Source organism: Plecotus auritus (assembly GCF_963455305.1).
Source record: "Plecotus auritus genome assembly, chromosome: X".
Classification (NCBI taxonomy): Eukaryota; Metazoa; Chordata; class Mammalia; order Chiroptera; family Vespertilionidae; genus Plecotus; species Plecotus auritus.
Window position 1 is genome coordinate 72,207,387 of NC_137784.1, and position 18,094 is coordinate 72,225,480.

The 18,094-nt window shown below is 35.0% G+C and overlaps 1 protein-coding gene across 1 annotated transcript in view; it reads left to right on the top strand.

Annotated features, from left to right (window-relative positions):
- DIAPH2 (diaphanous related formin 2) overlaps positions 1 to 18,094 on the top strand; it is a 1,007,470-nt gene that overhangs the window by 289,947 nt on the left and 699,429 nt on the right. The window contains exons 15-17 of the mRNA XM_080653027.1: positions 1,091 to 1,195; positions 5,839 to 6,132; positions 7,670 to 7,784. Of these exons, the coding sequence (XP_080509153.1) occupies positions 1,091 to 1,195; positions 5,839 to 6,132; positions 7,670 to 7,784 (514 nt within the window). The remainder of the gene's footprint in view (positions 1 to 1,090; positions 1,196 to 5,838; positions 6,133 to 7,669; positions 7,785 to 18,094) is intronic.

Here is an 18,094-nt window from a genome sequence, read left to right on the forward strand (position 1 = left end):
ACTCGAAGTGATACTGACAATAAAGGGCAAATGTTCTATAGCTGGGTATAAACAGTATTCACTCTAAGTATGCAGGCTTGTTTGGGCCTGCTTACAGCCCTGACTGGAGTGTGAGCTGGGCAGGATACAGTAAATGGGAACTCACCATTCAGATGGTCTCTTTGGCTTAGCACCCTTTAACCTCTTATTTTCCCTCTTGTAACATTTAGACAAGTGTTTTGGTTAACCAAGTAGAGGAGAATGCCATTATGGCATATATCACTCTACTGTCAGATTTCAAGGAGCACTACGTTTTGGGTGTTAGACAATTAAGATTATAATAGAAATATTCTCATTTGTATTAATGCACATCCATTTGAGTGTTCTAAAAGGTGCAATCTGTTTTCAAGGTTAAATATAATTAAGGAGTTGAACTGCTTGATGGTTAATTTTTAGGTTTCATTTTTCTAATTGAATAAATTTGAAAGTATGGGATGAAACATTAAATAACAAGAATAATTCTAAAACCTAACTTTCAATAACAGAAAAGAAAGATCCATTACATATGAAGAGAGACTTCTCAGTTCACCCTTTTAAACTGTGTTTTGTATTTTTTAATTGATTTTTAGAGAGAGAGGAAGGGAGAGGGGGAGAGAGAGAAATATCAATGATAAAGGAACATCATCGATTGGCTGCCTCTTACACACACCCCTACTGGGGATTGAGCCCACAACCCAGACATATGGCCTGACCAGAAATTGAACCAGTGACCTCTTGGTTCCTAGGTCAACCATTGAGCCACACCAGCAGGGCTGTTTTATTTTATTTTATTTTATTTTATTTTATTTTATTTTATTTTATTTTATTTTATTTTCAGAAGTGAAAATGGGGTTTGTTTTTCTTGGGTTGGGGGCATATTTCTTCTTTACTACTACCACAGCAATACTCGACCCCCATTTAATTGTCATGCAAATAATGAAGCTCTGATTTTTTTAGTGACCTAGGAATTCAGCGAAGCAAAAGACATTCCACTTACTTAATACCTAATGTTGTTTAAAACTTTCTCGTAACTGTATTATGAAGTGTACATTTATGGTGGTGGTCATTGCAGTTTGATGAAGAATTCACAGCTCGTCAGGAAGCTCAAGCTGAGCTTCAGAAAAGAGAAGAAAAAATCAAGGAGCTTGAAACAGAAATCCAGCAACTTCGAACCCAGGTAATGAAATAAGATATAGACTTTGTGTCATGCCATAGTGAGGTTGATGGTAGAAATTATCTTGTTAGATGAATGAAGAATACGACCAGAAGCAGACTTTTGACAGTTTCACATTTTCGTTGAAATAACTACAGATTTGATTTTCTAGGACAATAAATCATTTTAATGTTTGGATAACAATAAGGCATTAGTCACTTGAACTGCGCTGAATATCCTTAATGGAATATATTATACAAGCAAAACTGTCTCTGAGATGAAATTTTCATCATGATTTGAAAAATTAGGTGCATACTCTTTTCTTTTAAAAGTAACATGAAAGTGCTTCTTAATTTTAATTATCCCCAAAACTTTTTGTGATCTCTTTAAATCTTGAATACCATCATTTGAAAACTTATAAACTTTGCATTTGCACTTACATTCCCTCTGATGAAAAGACTCCATATACACTTAAAATCTTAATTTTACTGTCTAAACTTAAGAACTAATTAAGTACTCTCAACACATTTTATGTTTTCAGTGAATATAAGAACCGTAAGATAACTTCTTAACATTGCGGATGCTGAGGTATTGGTTGATGGATTAGTTCTGTTGCCATTAGTCTGCTGAAGAATGACTTCATAGTCACCCAAGAACTCCCAGTTACCCATTGCGGTAGCCTTTTCCTTCCCTTAGCCTGTTTCATTCATTTTATTTCTTTTTACTAAATATTTTTTTCTCTTTTTTGCTATCATCCAACTTCTCTTTTTACATCTCTGAGAACTCAGTTTTTATTTCTGCTTTTTACTACCAAATGGTGACATTCACCAATGTTCTTTCCCCTGCTCTTTTTTCCTCTGTATGTCCTTAAAGTAATATCCATTCAATATTATAATTCATATATCACCTTTTGGTAGGTGTCAGGTCTCCTGAGTTTGTCTTGTATTTCCAGCTCTTGATTACCTTTCCACATGGATATTGAAATCAAACCCATTATCTGTGGTCACCTCTATTTTCTAAAACCAGCTTGATCTCCTTTCTCACTTGTTTAAATTTTACCACAAGTTGTTTTGATTATGAAGCTGGGGGAGGGGAGTGCCTTTTCCCTGCCCCGCCATTGGACAAATTAAGCTGGCCACTGTTTTATGTCAGTTCTTTCTCCAACCCTTTTCACTTGCATCAAAACCCAGAACTACTCAGGGTTATTCCCATTACTTCCTGCCTGGAATACTAACTACCATTGTTTCTTAACTTTCCTCCCTGCCTATAGTCTCTTCCTCCTCAGATTCATCCTTTTTGTCAGTGGCAAATTAATCTTCCTAAAACACTGCCCTGATTATTGTCACTCTGGCTTTAATATTTCCAATGGCTGCCTGTTGCATTCAGGATTAAATAAAAATATTCTTACCAGGAATGTGAAGGCCTTCTATCATGGGCTTCCTTATCTCCCCTTTGCAGCCAAGTCTGACTGCTCCCTAACTTCAGCCTCTGTTGCAGCTAAGTCACCTTCCCACCCTTCACATTTAGAATTTACTGTCTCCACATTTCCTTCTGCCAGCATTTCCCAGACATTAGTTACAGAGTTGCTAATAGGTTTTTCATGAGGAAAGCATGCCATAGTCCAATAAATTTGGTACACTTGAAATTCTCTTCTTGGAGAGTTGGAATACTCATTAGCATATTAAAGGGTCTGAGATGTCCTACATTGAAGAAACCTGTCCACTTCTTTTTCATAGAGCTTTCCCAAACTCATTCAAGCATAGAATCCTTTATCTCAGACCACCTATTAACATCTCCTGGAAAATAGTGCTTTTATGAAACTTAGTCGAGAAATCCCGATTTTAATGATTCTCTGCCAGAAATGCTCTCCCTTGTTCATCCGTGCCTGCAAAACATATTCTTTAAGGATAAGCTCAGTAAAATATCCTTTGGAAAGCTTCACCAAAAACTCCATTAAGGCATTTCTTTTTTTTTTTTTTTTTTAAATATATTTTATTGATATTTTACAGAGAGGAAGGGAGAGGGATAGAAAGTCAGAAACATCGATGAGAGAGAAATACATCGATCAGCTGCCTCCTGCACACCCCCCACTGGGGATGTGCCCGCAACCAAGGTACATGCCCTTGACCGGAATCGAACCCGGGACCCTTGAGTCCGCAGGCCGACGCTCTATCCACTGAGCCAAACCGGTTTCGGCTCCATTAAGGCATTTCTGTGGACTTCTGTATCACTTTTGTAGACCACTCATGTCGTATTTGTTTGCATACCTGTTTCTTCCCCTGGAGCATAAATACCTTGAGAACAGTGTCTTTACTTATTATTCTTATTCAAGGCCCTACTGCACCTGGCACAAGGCCTTACCATTTAGTGAGTAGTGAGCTGATTTATTAAATGAACTAATCTGTAAAAGTGCAGAGGCACAGAATGCTTTCTAGTGCACCCAAAATTGTGTCAAATATGATTCATTTGCAATATTTAATTTTCAATTCTCTATTGTAGCCTAATTTAGTTGTTCCATTCCTAATTGTTCATTGGAGGGAATAAAAGGGCTGATATGATTTTATGTTTAAAGGCTGGTGGCATTTAATATAAACACTTGAGATTCTTTATTAAATTTGAAAAATATGTATTTAACCTGAGTAAAATCCTATTTTAGAATTGTAGTGGTTGCTCACATTTTATATCATAAATATGACCAAAATTTTATATTTATAAATATGTATTACTTTACTTTTCTGTTTCAATGTAAAAATGGGATACATGTTTTACCTTTCAAATTATTTAACAAATCATTTTATGCACAATTTGTAGGGTAATTTACTAATTCCCCAAATTTTTCAGAAAAATTATTTTAATTTTCTCCAGTATTTCTTTGATCTTCATTAAGATTGTAAACATCAGGCGGTTTTCTATAATTTTGCCGTATTAAAAATAAAATTAAAAGAATGTTTCATATGTAATTCTAGCTTTAATTCTTCCTAATCTCTGGAGAAGATTGCATTTCACTACAGGATTGCCATTTGTTAGGTTTAAGAACACCTTGATTGTATATATGTAGATACATAAAGATTCATATATGTGAATAAAACGTGGACAATGCACATCGAATATGAGAAACATTTTCTGATCCTATCTACCCATGATTGTTAATTTACGATCTTATAAATAGATCAGTCCTTTAAGTTGATTATTCCAAAAAATATGCATCAACATATTTATTTTGTAAAGCTATTTCTAAGTTTAATTAGCACAATTAAGTAGTCCAAGTAGGAAATTCATATTATTAATGAAGATAAGAAATCTTGCTCTCCAAGTAAAATTATCACTATACCAAGAAATTTCATTGATTTTAAACCTTTTATTCAGTTAATCTAATGTCATATCTTTATTACAAAAGATGTCTGTTCATTGATAGGAGTTTCTTAGGAATGTTTATAATGAACAACTTCCCTTCTATATCCATTTACTTTGGAAAGTGAACCATTGTGATCAGTAATTGTTTAAAGAATCAGATACAAATTAATCATCAAAAAAGCAGACAATATGGAATGCTACGTTCTCTTTCATCTGTCATCCTTCATGTTAGCTAATGAGTTTGAAGTTACTTTCTGGTAATAGAAAGAAACTATACTCTCCTTATAATGTAATCTGAGTGAATTAATTTCCCTCATGGCAATGACACCCATTCATGAGGAGGTAGTCTGCTATTGTGGAATGAGGACTGCATTAGGTATGAGAAGAACCACATTCCAATCTTTTTTTTTTTTTTTACATATATTTTATTGATTTTTTTACAGAGAGGAAGGGAGCGGGATAGAGAGTTAGAAACATCAAATGAGAGAGAAATATCGATCAGCTGCCTCTTGCACAGCTCCTACTGGGGATGTGCCTGCAACCAAGGTACATGCCCTTGACCGGAATCGAACCTGGGACCCTTCAGTCCAAAGGCGGAAGCTCTATCCACTGAGCCAAACCGGTTAGGGCCACATTCCAATCTTAATCACATTTCAGACTGTGTGACTTTGATTAGTCATTTAACATTTTTGCAGTTACTGTTTGCTCATCTGTAAGCAGTGAGATAATGGTGAAATAAAAATGCCCTACCTACATTCCAGGGTTATAATAAGAATGAAAAGAAATAATAGGTTTAAAAGCATTGATAACTAAATATTAATATGCAAATGGATGCTACTTAGTATTAATTATTGGTATTAGAAGACAGCTGAGTTACTGGTGCTCTGAGATACACCCTCTGTAAAGCTAGTTGGCCCCAAGGAAATCAAATCAATGAGCTTTTAAGTATTAACTATCTCACCTGCAAACCAACTAGTCTAACAGGCCCAAGCCATATAATGTACTTCCTCTTTGCATATAGTTATAATGAAAGGTAAATTTTTTCATTATTTTGGGAGAGGGTTTCACAAAATCTTTGAGGATGCCAACTTTTCTAGCATTAATGTGTTAGCAAAAGTAGTCAATGTCCAGAGTTTATAATGCTTATCAAAAATCTATGCAAGTCTTTTCCATATACTGTTAAGCCCTTAAGTTGTTGCTCAGTTAAATAAAGTGCATGTAATCTTAAACCAAGCACAAGTGTCTCCTGATAAGTTTTCTTTGTTGCTATATTTTACTGTAAGTATTTAAACATTGGGTTATTTATGTTTCAGGGACATGGAGTCTCAGGTGCATCAGGAATTCCAGGCCCTCCTCCACCACCTCCATTGCCAGGTGGTGGGCCTCCCCCCCCTCCCCCTCCACCTCCACCCCTTGGAGTCCCCCCTCCTCCTCCTCCTTTACCAGGAGGTATACCACCACCACCACCTTTGTTTGGGGGACCTCCTCCACCACCTCCCCTTGGAGGAATTCCTTCTCCAGGAGCACCAATTGATCTGCCTTATGGAATGAAGCAGAAAAAAATATATAAACCAGAGGTGTCCATGAAGAGAATTAATTGGTCAAAGGTAATACTACAACTAGAGTTTTTTGGCTTTGTCTAGCCATAGTTCATCATTAATGTGTGAGTGACTGTATTGCTATGTATGAGTATTATATCATATTTGAGGACCATCTTATGTTCATCTTTCCTAGTACAAATTTTGCTGTTTAACTGCACAGATAATTTGAAATTAAAATAGAAGGCAAAAGAAAAATCAAAGTGAAAGTGATAATTAGACTAATATATGAAATATATCACTAAATGAAAAATAATTTTGATTCTTATATCATTATTAACTTTCAGTACTGTAACAGTAAATACACTTTTTTTTCATTGATCCTCTATATCTTAGTTATTTTTGTTTGTAGGGAATGATTATTATTATTTTTTAGTTTTTATATAGTTTGAGATAGGTGACAGTAGTCAGTAGTGAATAACCCAGTTGTTTTCTGATATGATGTATGAATGTTTTTTCTTTTCCATAATATTTTGCTGTATTATTATCACATAATATGTCTTGTAAAAAGCTTATTATTGAGATTGGCACAGTCCCCATTCAGTAGCAACTAATCTTTTAATGAAAATACAGTTACCCAGACTACCAGTTGGGGCAATGGCTCATCTAAAAACATACAGTGATATTTGACAGTATCTACATAGAAAATTGGTTTTCCAGAATAACGGTAAATCAGTTTTAAAGTTATGTATATACTTATGCTTTGCTCAGAAAGTAAATGGTTTTAGAAAGTAGATTTTTTAAAAATTAGGTACAATCTACCAAACTATAGGATCCCTAAGCTGTTGGTTCAGTTGTTTTTGTGTGCAAATGTAATGGTATGTTAATTTAGCATGCAGTATAATGGTACTAGGGATCACTAAGCATCATGATGCCCTGGAAAATGCACAATTCTAAACTTGGGTTTCAGTGTAGTGACTAAGAGCACAATTCCTGGAGCTATACTGCCTAGTTTTAAATCCAGTCTTTGCTATTTACTGCCTTGGGCAGCTACTTAAGCTCTCTGAGGCTCAATTTCCTCATCTTTAACATGGAAATAATAATAGGTCCCGCCTCAAAGAATTAGATGAGTTGATGTAGCAAATCACTTAAAACAGTACTGGACACATAGTTGGAGGCATGTATCAACTATTATTATGGTTAATGACTTCAACTTAATCAGTGAACATAGGGAATTCACATTTCTGAATCTTAGTTTCCCCATTTTAAAAAATCCAGGAGCAAGAAGAATGTATGTGAGTTGGGGAAGGATTTGCTAAATTATTTTTAAGATTTCTTCCAGTAGAAGATTTTTATGTCAGTAGAAGATTTTTTTAAATGTAATTTGCTATAAGGCCTATTGCTATCATGTGCCTTTTCTATTTACTAATCGAATTCTGTGCCTTTCCCAATAAATATTTACTTCAATAGTATTATTTTGATGGGTCCTAAAGTTGATTTAGTAGGTAAATGAGTAAAGGAACTGTCATTCAACTGTGGTGAAAGTGAATTCTTGAAAAATTAAATATAATTTTTTAGAAACATATGTTTGTTATTTTTGTTTCAGATTGAACCCAAAGAGTTATCTGAGAACTGTTTCTGGTTAAAGGTTAAGGAGGACAAGTTTGAAAATCCAGATCTCTTTGCAAAATTGGCACTGAATTTTGCTACCCAGATGAAAGGTACATTGTTTTTTATATAAATTCTTTATTCTGATATATTGAATTGGTTGCTTTGCTAAAGTTTCTACTAATACATGCGTCATCTTTCCATACTGGACAGAGTCAAACATGAGTAGATTAATACATTAACTGCATGTACCCAACAACTAAAGAAGGTAGCTCTTTTGCCTTTTAATTTTATTTTGCATAAATGTTATTCATCTGAAAATCTAAGTTTTATTTTTATTGTTTAATGTGTTATTCCCTCTCTATTATAAAGTTGTCATTTTTACTGAGAAGCAGAGGAGATGAGTTTGTTGATTTACCATGTAAGATAAAATAATGCAATAATACTGATGGTTTTAAGTTTTCATGATATTGGAATAAGATTGATACCCTAGTGCTCAAGTAGTCTTTCCTCTTACATTTGTACTACTTATCAATTTGGTTTCCTAGGAAATTTTATAGTTTCTTTCTATAAGCAAATTTTGTGGAATAATATCAAAATCTGGTACCTAGTAAGTATTTTTTACTGATTTGCTAACAGAGTGCCTTGTTTATGATTAGTCCCTTAGGCTCTTGTGAATGTCCCACATTATTTTGGTGCTATAGAGGTAACTTCTCAATCTTATAAGTAAATGTTGTAGTTTGTGAATTTTTGATAGTTTATATTAACATTTACTATTTTACTAATCATTGTAGAACTGATAGTTTAAACAGAGGATTTTTTCAGTCTGAATCTTTAAAACTAAGAAATTGATGTATTTCATAGTCTTTTGCCCATAGAATTAGCACCTTTACCATTCATTTGTCACAACATGCCCCAACATGTGAAAATATGACTTTTGGAAGATACAAAGAGAGAGAGACAGAGATATATTCCTTTTCAGCCATTCTATTAAATCTTGCACACTGGAGGTGCTTGTGCTATATTTGTTGTTCCTTGTAAATTGAAGTTTGCACACACAGAAATCTGGGGGATTACAGTATTTTGAAGAATTCTGACATTTTACAAAATTCCTCTCATTAGGTCTTTTTTCCCTTCTTTGCTGTAGTAGACCTTACATTTGAATGGTTCTTCAATAACTCCATAGACTACTATTTATTATAAACACTTTTTCTAAATTGAAAAAGTAAAATATGCTTATATTAAGGTGTGTATATACTTAAAAAAAGAAAGAAAGAAAAGACACATGGTAAACATGTCCTTCAATCCCAGACTTACAGCTTCTTCTCCAGAGAAAACCGCTCTTACTAATTTCTCATATTGCCTATGAGAAATAGTCTATGCCTCTAGAAGCATATGAATATTTATCTTTTTTGTTTTTTGTTACTTTACTTCCTGCTGTTTTCACTTTTGTCCTTGGATATTATTCCATAATAGATTATGTTTATTTCCTGTGTTCTTTTTCTATACTGCATAGAATTTTGCAGTCTGGGCCCATTTGAATTTATGTTACCAGTTCCCTAGTAATGGATATGTAGGTTAGTTCCAGTCCTTTGCTATTTCAAGCAATGCTTCAGTGAACATGTACCTACATATATCTTTGTGCACATGGGATCTATCTGTAGGGTAAATTCTAGAATTGAAATTCCTGTCTAAAATGCTGTGTACATATATAATTTTGATGGATATTACCAAATGGTCTTTCAAAGAGTTTGTGTCCATTTGTAGTGCCACGTAAAACATATGAGAATCTGTTCCCATCGCAGAGGTGAAAATGGTAAATCATCCATGTTATAATTTTTACTTCTTAAATTATGAGTGAGGTTGAGCAGCTTTTCTTCTATTCATAGGCAATTTTAATTTCTTATTTCCGTGAACTTTTCTTAATAGTTCTTTGCACACTCCGTATTGAGCACTTGCTCTTTTACTTACTGATGTATTTGGATTGAGTCCCACAAGAATCATAGGTTTCATAAAATTTTAGCGTTAGTCTGAACCTTAGAAGTGATTCTTTATTTTACCAATGAAGAAAATGAAGTTTGAAACATAGAGGTAACTAGAAAACCCATTGGAGAGTTTCTACAAGTAGTGTGGCATAGTGGGGAAAGCCAGAGGATATGGAGTTACACATATTTGCATTCCAGCTGTGCTGCCTGTAACCTCTGAGACTGAATTTTCTCATCCATAAAATGAATAGACTAATGTTTACCTAGTAGTGTTGTGAGAATTAAATAAGGTTATATATTTAAAGCACCCAGCACAGTGCTTAGCATAGCAGGCACTCAATACATATTAATTTCCCCTTACCTTTCATTTAACATGGTGTGTGTGTTTTATTTTAGTTATTGACATTTAATATAACTGTTAATTCAGCAAGAGAATTTCCTGCTCTTCAGAGCAGCACTTGGAGGAGCCAATCAGTTACAATAGAAGCAATTCTTATTGTGACTGCTAAAATCTAATCAAACCAAAGTAAAACTAAACAAAATTCACATAAAGGCTCTCATGTGGCCTAGCCAGTTTGCCTCAGTGGATAGAGCATCGGCCCGCGGACTGAAGGGTCCTGGACTCGATGCCAGTCAGGGGCATGTACCTTGGTTGCAGGTTGGATCAACCGGCTCTGGTCAGGGTGCATGCGGAGGCAACCAATTGATGTGTCTCTCTCACCTTTGTTATTTCTCTTTCTCTGTCTTTCCTTCTCCCTTCTATTCTCTCTAAAAATCAATTGGAAAATATCCTTGGGTAAGGATTTTTTTTTTTTTTTAAAGGCTCTCATGTACTCATTGCTGAGAACATTGCATTTCCATTCCTCTTAACTCTGAGTCTTGGAATTTTCTAAGCAGTGCTGCTACTATTTCTTTCCTAATTTTGAGTATTTGAGTACAAATCAGGTCTGGCACACCTGTAGTAAGTACCATGACTTTTACTAAGATTTATTTCTGAAGGGACATTTAACAGAACAATTAAGCATTATAGCATATTCCAGACAAGTACGGTATAGCCAAAACGCATTTTCATCAAACAACTGCCATTTATTTTAATACCACTTAATAACTATCGATTGATCTTACTGTAATAGCTGAAGTTCTTTGTCTTTCACAGGGTCTTGATTTATAATTTGGTCAGTAGGTGGCAGGATCTGTAAGAAATTAATAGGGAGCTCTGGCTCCAGTGACCCAAGCAGCCTTGAAGTTCCTGGAGTTCCTAGCTCCAGGGCATCACTTTCTTCCCCATTCAGCTGCAGTTTGCCTGTCACTCAAATGCAATCAGGAAGCAGCCACACACTCATTGTTTCTAAGAACTATTTCCAAAGCTCTTAGGCCCACTGTTCTAAAACCTCTGAGAATTTCCTCCTATTGCAAGGGTTTTGGAGAGCTCAAGGATCTGTTTCCTAAATTAATTGGAAAGCTTTACCGGGCTGTTTTAAGAAAAGGTTTAATCTAGGTATTTAAAGTTGCTTTGGATTGCTAAATAGAAAGAAGTCCTAAAATACACTAGTTCTGGTAACTATAGTATTTAAATGTGTAAATATTTAATATAGGAAAGTACCATTAAATTATACTTTCTATTTGAAGTATTTATCTTAGAGTTGTAGATAAATTTATTTTAACTTTCTATTATAAACCAAATTATTTTTATTTTAGGAGAGAATGGATCTCTCATTTTGGTCAGTTTCTATTCTTAGAATCCCCACCATGTGCAAGGTACATGGGAAGGAGAGAGAACAGGCTTATTCCTGTACTAGGGAACTAATCATGTAGGGAAGGGGAGAGGAAGAGGAGCACTACATTTATTCAAGTTGTATTAAATATCAACATAGATATTCTTAAAATGCCAAAATGGAAATAGTTAATTTTGCCTAGCTCAAATGGGGATCCCAGAGGTGGTATCATTTGAACTGGGCCTTGTGTTTTGTAGAATTTCAGTAGGGGAAGAAGAAGAGAAGGCATTCTAGGCCAAGAACACCATTAGCAAAATAATGGGGTGGGGGAAGGTGAAGCCCATACTGTGTTGAAAGCACATCCTGTTGGGTTGAGACTTGGGGGTGAAGGTAGTAAAGTGAACTTCACATTGAGGAAATGGGGTTTTGTTTTTTAAGCATGAGGGGCCCAATAACTCATCATTGAGCAGGTGTTTGGCATACACATAGGTGATGGGAATTCACAGATAGATGATGGAACATTGTGAATAAATACCCTTTGGCTAGGCAAGATATGGTGATATCCTGACTAGTAGGAATTCTTAATATCTGTTGTGTATTCTAGTTCCTAAGGCCTTTGCCCCCACACTTATAATATTTAGGTTCTTCTTACAAGCCATAATGATGCTGTATTAAAAAGTATATCTCAAAATGATGTCTGAATTAGTGAAAAAATTATATATCTCTGTGTATTAGAGACAACTTGAAAAGGCCCTGTTAGTACTTGTGAATATATATATCATATATGCAACTGTTGGAATTTGTATTTGTGTTCTAGTTTTATTATTGATTTGATGATATTTGGCGGCATAGAAACATCAAGGGGCTAATAATAGTGTCATTTTCCTTAAAATTTATAGTAATTATGGATAATAGTGATATTGTATAAGAATTAACGTAATGATGGCTAATATTAACTAAACTTGAAATAATAATAAAATATGTATGTTATAACTGCTAATTCTAATTAGAATTTCTAGGGTTCTTTAGAGGCCTCAGGAAGAACAAAGATTGTGTGGAAGTTGTAAGCAGTTTCTTGGTTTTAATGTTGCTTGGAGGAAATATAAGAAATAAACACAAGAGGTTAATAAAGTTTAGCTTCTTCAATAATATATTTCTGTAGTACAGTTTAGCTGTAATAATAACAGAAAATTGAGCTATTTATATAAAAGCACTTTTCCTCTAGGATCATATTCTAAATTGTGTTTCTTAGTCTTGGAATCAGCTGGCTGCTTTTGAAGATACCTGCTTTTTTGTTTGCTTTAATAAAGTCTTCTATATTTAGTAAAGCTATAAAAAACCAAAAGAGTAGTGAAATCTAATTCATCTCTGTCTTCATAATATAGGAATTCTTGGAATTGACTTGAAAATAATGAGATGTCAGTCTCAGAGTTCACACCCCCTATAAGATGGCGCTAAAATGTCCTAAGAGACCTGGTGTCCTAATAAATAACTTGTCATCTTAATGATACATAACATATGCTCTATAATGTAAGTTTTAATACAGAGAGAACAAACCAAGAAGACCTAATTCTTTTAGGCAGCCAACTAAAAAGCATACATACCTATATATAATTGAATTATTTTATTATGTCCAAATTTTTTGGATTTCTATATATAAACTAACTGATTAGCTTTGTCCATCACCTTACTAAAATTGTTAAAATTAGGAACATTTTAAGTGTTTTAAATTATGCTGACACATACATTTCTTTCTAATTGTCTTGTTCTAGCATTGATCAACCACTTTCTTCCTATACAAGAGGGAGCAAGGAATTTGTGAGCCAGAGATACATGCCATTGTTTAATTCTAAGAGTCACTAATTGTAGAGAAAAGTTGAAACAGTGTATCTTCAGCCTTTTAAATGAGTAGGCTGCAAACTGGCTCTATCTTTACATAGTGGTGATGGTGTGGTGATTGTGCTGCTTCTACTAACACCATCACTATTGAAAACAATTATAACAGTCATCATCATCATAATAGTAATAGCAATAATAACACATTTATTAAGCACTTACTCTGTCCCAAGTGCCAGTGTAAACATTTTAAATCCATATCTCATTTAGTCCTCACACCAACCCTAGATGCTATTAATAATATTTTATAGGTGAAGAAACTGAGGCTATGGAAGATTAAGCAGTGTATCTTATTTACAATAGCTGATAATTGGTAAAGCTGAGATTTGAACCCAGTTTTGTTTTTAATCACTTCCCTATGTTGTAACATTGGCGTTGTATGGCTTTTATGCCCTTAGTAATTTGGGCATTTTGTTGCACAGTTTAACTGATTCCTTTTTAATGCTATTGTTTCACATATATTATCTTATGAAATGTGTAATTCTGATATCCTGGAACTGAAGATAGTTCTTCAGAGCTTAAACCACAGCTAGGAAGTTGTATGTTCATGGAAGGGGATATGCCTATTTTTTGCTATGATTTAAGATTTTTTTTAAGGCATTTTCTTCATAGAATCTATTAACTGTAGAGCATGGCTATGACTTGGGGTCTGTCTCTTTTAATAATGAATGAAGAAATGTGGTCTTCATGCCATTAGGTATTTGGTAAGGATATATTAATATATATGGGGTACATAAAGTAATGAAATCAATTTTTCATGGGATTAGCTTTCTAACACTATAGGCACCTTGTGTTATTTTAGTATGACAATTTTTAGCTGTGATTTAGTGAGACTGTCTCTCCTGTTTCAGTAATTTTTGCTGATAAGCATTGTATCGATTAGGCACAAGCACAGGTACTCAGTCGGTAGCATTTACAATTCACACAGATACTCATTTACATTTAGAATTATTATTCTCCTAGATTAGTTTTATTTTGGCAAATAGAAACTATTGACATTGAAATGCAATGGACATTTCTAACACAGCTATGTAGAAGCACAAAGCAGTGTGCTTTGTTCCAACTGAAGACTGATGGCACTTAAACCAGGTCCAGACTGTATCTCGCATGATAAAAGAAGGAAAAACAAAAGGTTTCTCTGATTTGTTTAAAAAATAAATTCAATTTAGAGAAGTCTAAATCTGGTAGGTTTTTCTGAGGCATTGTATATAAGTAATTCCTTTAATCAGTTAGTCCTTGTTGGTGAGAATAAATTTGTTTCTTTTTAATGAATCATTCAGTAATATCTGAATTTTACTTAGTTTTCCCTAATTTTAAACGTTGCTTTTTGCTATTATTTTCATTATTATAATTTTTATTTGTGCCATTATTTTTTGTTTGCTTTTTATCATTTCTTCAAGTTTTATCATTATATAATTGACATATAAAGTCACGTAAATTTAGGCTGTATAACATAATGATTTTACATATTGATTACCACAATAAGTTTAGTGACTATCCCTTACCTCACATAATTACAGATTTCTTTTTCTTGTGATGGGAACTTTTAATATTTACAACAACTTTCCAATACATAATCTAATAAAGAGGGAGTATGCTAATTGACCATCACACCCTCACAAAGATGGAAGCACCCACAGCCAATAAGGAGGGAATATGGTAACTGACTGCCACACCCTCAAGATGGCGGCACCCACAGCCAATAAGGAAGGAATATGCTAATTGACTGTCACGCCCTCAAAAGATGGTGGCGCCTACTGCCACAATATGGCGGCGCCCAGTTCCCTCAGCCCCCCAGCTGCCCAGGGCCGGCCTGAGGCACAGGCAAGCCTTGGATGGCAGCTGCCCAGCCACCCAGGGCTGGCCCTAGGTGCAGGCAAGCCGCCCAGGGCTGGCCCGAGGCTCAGATAACCAGGGCCAGCTGAGGCTTGCACTGCCGGCAGTGGCAGCAGCAGAGGTGTGATGGGGGCATCACCTTCCCTTGATTGCCAGGTTGCCTCCCGCCCCTCAGGGCTCCCGGACTGTGAGAGGGGGCAGTCCGGGCTGAGAGACCCCTCCTCCAGTGCATGAATTTTCATGCACTGGGCCTCTAGTTTATCTTATAATTAGAAATTTATACCATTTGACCACCTTCACCCAATTCTCCTACCCCATAACCTCCAGCCTCTGGCAACCACAAATCTTAGCTCTGTTTCTATGAGCATATCATTATTTTAAAACAGCGATTAACATCTTGTAAGGTAGGTATGCCAATTGAGTGAGGTCAATTTTATTAGGTGCCCTCCAGATCCTGTATGGGAAATGACCCAAGAAATTCAAAATTATAACTTAAAAATATCAGTTCCAGCCTGGCCATCATAGCTCAGTGGTTGAACATCAACCTATGTACCAGGAGGTCAAGGTTCAGTTCCTGGTCAGGGCACATGCCCTGGTTGTGGGCTTGATCCCCAGTGTGGGGCGTGTAGGAGGCAGTCTATCAGTGATTCTCTCTTATCATTGATGTTTTTATCTCTGTGTCTCTCTCCCTTCCTCTCTGAAATCAATAAAATATATCTAAAAATATTAGTTCCATTTAAAGAATTAAAAGTATTAATATTTGTTATGCACTTACTATATGCCAGCTACTTTTTTAAGTATTTTACATGGGTTAATTTTTTAATCTATGCTGTAGGTACTGTTTTTATAGCCATTTTGCAAATGGGCAAAGTGGAACTGGAAATCAAGCTCAAGCAGGATGATTGCACAGCCTGGGAGCTTTACCACTTTGCTATGATTACTATGTGAACAAAGCTGGGAAATAGGGTGCATTAGAACAAGCCTGAATCTGCAGCCTGTCCTTTTGACAGAACTGAATGAATCAGTTTGCTCACTAAGTAATTGTTTACAGTGTGCTGAAAAACGTAACTCCCCATATAAAACCCATCTAGAAAGAGTGAGATATATTGAAGTTGTTAGCAACCCTTGGCTAAGTGCTCTACATTTGTGTGTTTTGCCTTTGGTTCATCCATGGCCAAATATTAAGACTAGTCTGATTTCTCCCTGCCTCTCCAGCATCATTTTTTCCTGTTCTTTGTCATCTGTTGATAATGACTTAAAGATTATACTTTTTTTTTGTTTTTTTACTCCTCACTGGAGGAGATTTTTCCATTGATTTTTAGAGAGTGGAAGGGAGGGGGAGAAAAACATTGATGTGAGAGAGACACGTTGATTGGTTGCCTCCCGCATGTGCCCCTACCAGGGCTGGGGATTGAGCCTGCAACCCAGGTACATGCCCTTGACTGGAGTGGAACCTGGGACCCTTCAGTCTGTGGGCCAGTGCTCTATCCACTGAGCCAAACTGGCTAGAACAAGGATTATACTTTTAATTTGAATTAATTTTATAGGAACCTAAACAGACTATGTGTTGCTTTCAAATGGCAAATATAACTATTGTGAAATATCAATATTCCCTGCATTTGAATGGTTTACTGAGAGTTGATTGTGTCTGGCTTCATGTGATAAGAACAGACTGATAACATGCTCCTGGCAATGAGAGAGCAATGTGCTTTTCCTAGCATGTAATTGTTTTTAATAGAAGGCAACAAAAGTGACTACTCTGTCACATGTGATGCTACTAGGATATTTGTAATTGTCTTTGAAAAGAGAAGCTGGTGTGATTAGGTACCTTTTGTTCCATTAATAGCAATGATAAAGATGCTATCACTGCTCTCCTAGCTTTTAATTTACTATTTGTTTTTACAGTACCAATCAGATCATACTCTTGTTAATTATTGGCATTTTTTATTCTATATCACATGTCTTTGTTTTCTTAATGCTGAGAATTTAAGTCTTTTAACAGTTTAGTGTATTATCAAATGTTAATACATATATCTATGTGATAGATCAGAATGTGGTTCAAAAATCCTTGTATCATAATTTATAGATCTTCATTTTATTAAAAATATCACTTGGCATTGCACAGTTTCTTAATCTATTTCAGGGCATATACTGACCATATATAAAGGTAAAATCTTAGAAAGTTAATTTATTGCATTTGAAACAGGATTTGGGGACACAAGTCTAGCCCTTTTTGAATATTTCAGATTAAGGCATAATTTAGCTAAGGGATTCCTTTAGAATTTATAATTTCTTAAAATTTTAGAATTCTTTACTCTTTTCTGAGATGGCTTCTGATCAGCCATATTCTTTTTCATGTTCACTTATATATAACCTATGAAAGCAGTGAGATTTTTTTTCATATTTTCTTTTTTAAATTTATTTGGTCTACTAATGATGTCTGTCATCCTTATATAAAGATGATACTACCTACCATAATTAATAGGGTATGATACTGTTTTGATTTCCAGTGGTAGTAATTTTTTTAAACTGATCATTTCATCTTTTTTTGTGTAATGCTTTTTGTGACAAATTATACACATTTATGATGACAGTGGGTTAGGTGTAGAGTCTGTGTCCTTGGTACAGAACAAAGTTATCTGACATAGTAAGAATTGAACTCATGACCTTGGCATGGTGTTTTAACTAATGTAAACAATTGGCCACAGGTAGATATATATAATGACAAAGATAACTGCCAGCTATTTACAGTAGCCTTTGCTGTACTAGATATAAACTTCATAATATTTGCTTTCTGTAATAGTAGTGCCTAAGAACAGCTTTATACTATAGCAATGGTCGGCAAACTGTGGCTCGCGAGCCGCGGTTTGCCGCTCTTTTTTTTTTTTTTTTTGGTTTGCCGCTCTTTTGACTAATGAGTTTGCCGACCACTGCACTATAGGGTTCCAAATTGTTTAATATTTGAGACTTTTTAAAGAGCTTTTTAAATTT